The sequence below is a fragment of the Muscardinus avellanarius genome (genome assembly GCF_963383645.1).
Source record: "Muscardinus avellanarius genome assembly, chromosome: X".
Classification (NCBI taxonomy): Eukaryota; Metazoa; Chordata; class Mammalia; order Rodentia; family Gliridae; genus Muscardinus; species Muscardinus avellanarius.
In genome coordinates, this window is record NC_137792.1 from 101,817,021 (window position 1) to 101,824,714 (window position 7,694).

General features: G+C 50.2%; 1 protein-coding gene across 1 annotated transcript; it reads left to right on the forward strand.

Annotated features, from left to right (window-relative positions):
* Positions 1-6,810: 6,810 nt before the first annotated feature.
* On the forward strand, positions 6,811-7,221 carry H2BW2 (H2B.W histone 2; the record flags this gene model as incomplete). The annotated part of the gene is made up of 1 exon (XM_080718972.1): positions 6,811-7,221. One exon carries the CDS (start codon positions 6,811-6,813, stop codon positions 7,219-7,221), a length of 411 nt encoding a protein of 136 aa, XP_080575098.1.
* Between the last annotated feature and the right edge of the window lie 473 nt (positions 7,222-7,694).

A 7,694-nucleotide genomic window follows, 5' to 3' on the forward strand; every position in this document is an offset into this window, starting at 1 on the left:
TCCTGTCTCAGCCTCCCAAGGACTGGGACTACAGGCATGTGCCACCATGTCTGGCTAAGATTAAGTGTTTTGTTGTTGTTGTTGTTGTTGTTGTTGCGGGTCTGGGGATGGAACCCAGAGGCATTTGATTTCCGAGCTACACCCCCTGCCCTATTTTTATTCTTTATTTTGAAACAGGGTCTCACTGAGTTGAGGAGGATCTCACTAAGTAGCTGAGGCTGTCCGCGAACCGCGTTCATCCGGTCTCAGCCTCCCGAATGCTGGGATTACAAGCGTGCGCCACCACGCCTGGCTCAAGATGAAGTATTTTTATATTTTTAAGAATAAGATTATAAGCCGGGCGTGGTGGCGCACTCTTGGAATCCCAGCATTTGAGAGGCTGAGACTCAAGGATCATGGTTCGCGGACAGCCTCAGCTACTTAGTGAGGCCCTCTGCAACTCAGTGAGATCCAGTTTCAAAATAAAGAATAAAAAAATAGGGCAGGGGGTGTAGCTCGGAGATATAATGCCCCTGGGTCCCATCCCCAGAACCACACACACACACACACACACACACACACACACACACACAGAATAAGATTTTAAGCCGGGTGTGGTGGTGCAGTCTTGTAATCCCTGCGCTTGGGAGGCAGAGACAGGAGAATTACACAGGTTCAAAGACAGCCGCGCTGGCTTGGAATACCCTGTTTCCAAATAAAGTATAAAAGTAGGTCTGAGACTGTAGCCCGGAGGTAGAAGGGTTTCCAGGAACCCCAGTACCACAAAAAAAAAAAAGAAAGAAAAAGAATTTTCCCTGTGCATGTGCGTGGTGGTGCAGGTTTGTAATCTCAGTACCTAGGAGTCTGGGCCCAGAGGATCCCAGATTTGAGGCCTGTCCTAGCATCTTAATGAGAACCTTGACAATTTACCAAGACCTTGTTACAAAAATAAAAAATAAAAAATGATCTGAGATTGGATCTCAGAGGTAGAACACCCCACAGTTCAATCCTCAGTACAAAATATAAGACCACTATTTTGCCTTAGAAAATGTTGTAGAATGTTTAAACGACTATATGAAAATTGTCCTCTTCTGACATTGTGCTAAGCGAGATTAATTGGCCACAAAAAAATAAGAAATTGGATGTTTTCCCCAATATGTGAAAGCTAAGGAGAAATGGGTCATAGGAGGAACTCTAGATAAAAAAGGAAATTCTATAGAGGAGCAAATAAGACCACCTAACTGAGAGGATGGGAGGGGGAAGAAGGAGATTCTCTAAAACACACAATGTACTTAAACAGATTGAAGTCAACCACTAAAAGCATGGGAAGGAGGGATGGGAAGGGAATGGGGAAGGAATTGGGTAGGGGCTAAATGGGGGATTTGTACATGTATATCCACACAGGATTTTTACCCCCATATAATGTATGAATATAATGCACCAATAAAAAAGTAAAAAAAAAAATTTGTCCTCTTCTGGTTGCATTCTCTCTCTCTCTTTGAAAATTGCCTTTGTGGAAATTCTTAATTCTTTCTCCTCCTCCTCCTCCTTCTACTTCATTCCCTTTCTCTCTCTCTCTCTCTCTCTCTCTCTCTCTCTCTCTCTCTCTCCATTGTATGGAATTTTTCCTATCCAAATTTCACAGGGTGTTTGATGGGAACCAGAAGCACACGCTAGACATCCGGGATCCTTGTTTTGCAGGAACAGTCTGCCAGCCAGGTCCAGGCACGCCTGCTCAATCCAGGGTGGCTCTCCCTGCACAATACAGATATATTCTGATTTGAAGTAGTAACATCCCAAATGTACTTAAATCACTTATCTGAGGTGATGGCCTACCGTTAAGAAGGAAAGACCCTCTCTGGAAGCCACACCTGAAGTTCCTAACTTTAGTAAATTCCACTGAGATCTTTTCAAAATTTTCAAGGTGAGAAGCCAGTAAGCGGATGGAGTGTGATAACCTGTTTCTCTAAGGCACGCGGACTTTTTGTGTTGGAGGAATCTAGAAACTTATAGAGTGACAGAAGCTCTAATTGGTCGAGCGGGACATCATGGGGTTGCGCCCACTCTGTGATTGTTGAGGCATAATGCCAATCAAGGCGGCCAGCCAAACACCTTGAGGCGTGTAGTTTACTGACAGGCTCTGTGCTGTGCCTAGCATCCACGGAGACCTGGAAACTGCCCAGGATTGGGAGCAACGCGACCTTATATAAAGGACTGCTGGGCCAACCGCAGGTGTCAATTCCTGTCCTACCCTGTGAATGGTTAGTGCCAGTGTGATGCTGAGCTGCCAGAGACTTGTCTTCTGAGGAGAGCCTCAGCCTCCAGCAGCTCCAGATGGCCAAGGCTGAGACCCAGAGCGATCAACCACAAAGGTCTTTTCAGAGCCACCACCTGGGTTAAAAGACCTACAGCAGGCCAAAGCTGGACAGCTCCGTCGGCACAGGGATGTTCTGCCCCGTTTTTTTTCCATTGGGGAGGAGGGTGCAAAGTAGTCATACATCTTCACGGGACAAAAGAGGGTGGAAGCCGTGCGTGGTGGCGCACGCTTGTAATCCCCGTGCTTGGGAGGTGGAGACAAGAGGATCACGCTGGTTCGAAGCCAGCCTCACTGGATAAGGAGACCCTGTTTCCAAATTTTAAAAATATACAAAATAGGTCTGGGAGTTTAGCCCGGAGGTAGAAGGGTTGTCAGGAACCCCAGTACAACACCCTCCCCCCAAAAAAGATGGTGGAGACATATACGCACACATCATGTCCTGCTCATTCTTAAAGCGTTGTTTGCTAAATTAAACATTGTCACTTGCGATATATCTGTGGTATCATTTTACCAATGGTTTATTCAATCATTCTTCATTTCTTAAATATTAAAATGTCATTTCCTCTAGTTATATGCCTAGGTCTCTCTTTCAGCGGTGGCTCAGATCACAATTATTTTTGAAATGATACCGTTTTACCTTCTTTTTCTACATAGTACAGGTACGGGGGTTCAACCCAGGAGTTTTCTATCTCTGAGCTATCCTCCTAGCTATAAATTATTTTATTTTTAAGGTCTCATTAATTTACGGAGGGCTTCGCAAAGCTGATGAGCTGTCTTCGACCGTGGGATTCTCCTGTCTCAGCCTAAAAATCACTAGGCAGAATACATTTTGCTTGGGAAATGTTAAGTGAAAGTTTGATCTGTATACAGGCGTGGTGGCGCACGCTTGTAATCCCCACCTCCACCCCCCCAACACTGCTTGGATGCGGAGACATGAGTATCGCGCAGGTTCAAAGCCAGCTGCGCTGGTTTAAGAGACCCTGTTTCCAAATAAAAATGTATATAAAAAATAAGTTCTGGGAGTATACCCGAAAGGTAGAAGGGTTTCCAGGAAACCCAGAACCACACTGAAAAAAAAATTTTTTTTATCTGTCAAACCAGCCACCATGCCGAGCATGGTGGTGCACGCTTGTAATTCTTGCAACTGGGAGGCAGAGATAGGAGGATCGCGCAGATTCGAAGCCAGCCGCGCTGACTTAAGAGACCCTGTTTCAAAATATAATATAGGTCTACGAGTGTAGCCCAGAGGTAGAAGGCCTTCCAGGAACCCCTGTACCACCCAAAAAACAAAAACCAAAAACAAACAAACAAAAAAAACCAGCAGCCGTTTCCTGTTTGCAATCTCTTTTTTCAAACTGTGGTGGTGGGACAATCTTTTACCATTTATTCACTAAGTGCTAATGGGAAAAGCGGGAATGAGCAGGACATCCAGGGATCTTGGCTTGCAGGACTCCTGTGCTACCCAGACATGGGCTCTTGCTCAAGCCAGGTTGGAGCTTCCTTGCAAAATGTAGATACATTCTGTTTTGAAGGCGTAACTTCCCAAATGTGCTTACACTTCTCTGAGGTGATGGAGTAGCGTTCCTGAGGAAAGACCCTCTCTAAGGACCAGATCTGAAATGTCTGAACTTCAAATAATTCCAGTGAGAATTTTGCCAAATATCTAGCCATGTGGCGCCAGTCAGCTGACACAGGCTGATGAGTAGTTCCTCTCTGCGACACTTCTGAGACTTTTCTTTCGTTTTTGCGGTCTGGAGAAGGAGCCAGGGGCATTCAACCACCGAGTTACACCCCCTGCCCTGTTTCTTCTTCTTATATTTTTTTCCTGCAGGTCTGGGATGGAACCCAGAAACATTTGACCTCCGAGCTACAACCCCAACCCTATTTTTTATTCTTTATTTTGAAACCGGGTCTCACTAAGTTCCAGAGAATCTCGCTAAGTAGCTGAGGCTATCCAGCGAACCACGATCCTCCAGTCTCAGCCTCCCGAATGCTGGGATTACAAGCCTGCGCCCCCACGCCCGTCCTTATTCTTTATTTAGAAACAGGGTCTCACTAAGTTACAGAGTGCTTCACTAAGTAGCTGAGGCAGTCCGCAAACGCGATCCTCCTGTCTCAGCCTCCAGAATGATGGAATTACAACCATGCGCCACTACGCCCGGCTCTTCCAGCACTTTGCTTGGTGGAGGCATCAGGTGGCTTCTAGGGGGACAGAGGCTCTACTGATACACGCTAAGAGACAGATCTGACATTTCTGAACTACAAGAAATCCCAGCGAGAATTTTTCCTAACATTTAGCCGTTCGGCGCAGTCAGGTGCCACAGTCTGATGAGTCAGTGGTCCCGGGACATATACGGGACTTTTTCTGGTGGAGGCACCTAGTGGCTTCTAGGGGACAGCGGCTGACTGATTGAGCGGGAACCCCGCGAGTGGCGCCCTCTCTGGGATTGTTGCGGCCCAGTGTCAATCAAGTCGGCCAGCCAATCACCTTGAGGCATGTAGTTGATTGACAGGCTCTAGGCCGGGCCCGCCATCCACAGACTCGTGGAGCCCGCCCAGGACCGGGACCAAAGCCGCCTTCTCAAAGGACCGATGGGTCCGGGCCAGCACCATTTCCTGTCCTTCCCTGCGAATGGCTAGTGGCAGTGCGATGGCTGAGGCGGCCTGCGACATGTCTCCTGAGGAGAGCCAGAGCCTCCGGCAGCCCGAGGAGGCCAAGGCTGAGACCCCCAAGCAGCAGCGGCAGCCCAGGCGCAGGCGCCGCCGCCGCCGCGGGTCCCGGCGTCGCCAGAGCTTCGCCACCTACTTCTGCCGGGTGCTGAAGCACCTGCACGCGGGCCTGAGCCTCTCCCAGGCGGCCGTGTGCATCCTGGAGTCGTTCGTGCAGGACATGTTCGAGCGCATCGCGGGCGAGGCGAGCTTCCTGTGCCGCCTGAGAAAGGGCTCGACCCTCAGGGCCAGAGACCTCCACGCCGCGGTGCGCCTCCTGCTGCCCGGCCAGCTGGCCACTCAAGCCAGGTACGAGGGCAAGAGGGCCGTCCGCAGGTGCCGCCGCTCCTGAGCCGCTCTGGATGCCGCCAGCCACCAACCCCAAAGGCTCTTTTCAGAGCCACCACCCGGGCTCGGAGACCTGCAGCACGCCCAAAGCTGGACAGATTCCAGAGGGGGGTGGTCCTGCTCATTCTTCAAGGGGCCTTTGCCAAATAAAACCTTGTCCTTGTAAAACATCTGTGTGTCATTGTCTTCACGGTGAAAAAAGGGTTATTGGTTTAGTGACTTTTTATTTTCGGTTTGAAATGATCATTTCTTCTACTTCTATGCCTGGGTCTCCCTTGTAGTTCTCGGGCAGATCAGAACTATGCTTATAGCGATGTCTAATTACTTTATTTATTTATAGTACGGGGAATCCAACCCGGGTGGTTTGTAGTTCTTGGCTACCCTCTGAGCCATATATTTTATTAGTGTGAAATACGGTCTCACTCTTTTACAGAGGGCCTCGCTCGGTTTCTGAGCTGTCCTTGAACCTGGGATCCTTATGTTTCAGCGTCCCAAACACTGATCAAATAACATTCTGCTTGGGAAATGCTCAACGAAACGTTAATATATAGAACTAACTGTTTTCTGTTTGCAAATTGTGGTGGTACAAGCTGGCGTAGTGGCACACGCTTGTAATACCCGCGATCGGGAGGCAGAGGCAGGAGGATTGTGCTGGTTCGAAGCCAGCCTTTCTGGCTTAAAAAACCCTATTTCCAAAGAAAAAGTATAAATAGGTCTAGGATTGTGGCCCAGAGGTAGAAGGGTTTCCAGGAACCCTAGTACCACCACCACCAAAAAAAAAAAAAAAAATTGTGGTGGTGGTGCAAACCTTTTCCTTTATTCACCTAGGGGCTGATGGGAACAGGGGAATGAGCATGACATCCAGGGACCTTGGCTTGCAGCACCCTTCTGCCAGCCAGGTCAAGGGCTCTTGCTCAAGCCAGGTTGGATCATCCCTGCACGATGTCGATCCCGTTCGATTGCAAGAAGTAACGTCCTAAATGTGCTTAGGGTCACTTCTCAGAGGTGATGGACTAGCGTGCCTGAGGAAAGACACACTCTAAGAGACAGATCTGACATTTCTGAACTTTAAGAAATTCCGGCGAGAATTTTTCCTGACATTTAGCCGTTCGGCGCAGTCAGGTGCCACAGGCTGATGAGTCAGTGGTCCCGGGACATATACGGGACTTTTTCTGGTGGAGGCACCTAGTGGCTTCTAGGGGACAGCGGCTGACTGATTGAGCGGGAACCCCGCGAGTGGCGCCCTCTCTGGGATTGTTGCGGCCCAGTGTCAATCAAGTCGGCCAGCCAATCACCTTGAGGCATGTAGTTGATTGACAGGCTCTAGGCCGGGCCCGCCATCCACAGACTCGTGGAGCCCGCCCAGGACCGGGACCAAAGCCGCCTTCTCAAAGGACCGATGGGTCCGGGCCAGCACCATTTCCTGTCCTTCCCTGCGAATGGCTAGTGGCAGTGCGATGGCTGAGGCGGCCTGCGACATGTCTCCTGAGGAGAGCCAGAGCCTCCGGCAGCCCGAGGAGGCCAAGGCTGAGACCCCCAAGCAGCAGCGGCAGCCCAGGCGCAGGCGCCGCCGCCGCCGCGGGTCCCGGCGTCGCCAGAGCTTCGCCACCTACTTCTGCCGGGTGCTGAAGCACCTGCACGCGGGCCTGAGCCTCTCCCAGGCGGCCGTGTGCATCCTGGAGTCGTTCGTGCAGGACATGTTCGAGCGCATCGCGGGCGAGGCGAGCTTCCTGTGCCGCCTGAGAAAGGGCTCGACCCTCAGGGCCAGAGACCTCCACGCCGCGGTGCGCCTCCTGCTGCCCGGCCAGCTGGCCACTCAAGCCAGGTACGAGGGCAAGAGGGCCGTCCGCAGGTGCCGCCGCTCCTGAGCCGCTCTGGATGCCGCCAGCCACCAACCCCAAAGGCTCTTTTCAGAGCCACCACCCGGGCTCGGAGACCTGCAGCACGCCCAAAGCTGGACAGATTCCAGAGGGGGGTGGTCCTGCTCATTCTTCAAGGAGCCTTTGCCAAATAAAACCTTGTCCTTGTAAAACATCTGTGTGTCATTGTCTTCACGGTGAACAAAGGGTTATTGGTTTAGTGACTTTTTATTTTCGGTTTGAAATGATCATTTCTTCTACTTCTATGCCTGGGTCTCCCTTGTAGTTCTCGGGCAGATCAGAACTATGCTTATAGCGATGTCTAATTACTTTATTTATTTATAGTACGGGGAATCCAACCCGGGTGGTTTGTAGTTCTTGGCTACCCTCTGAGCCATATATTTTATTAGTGTGAAATACGGTCTCACTCTTTTACAGAGGGCCTCGCTCGGTTTCTGAGCTGTCCTTGAACCTGGGATCCT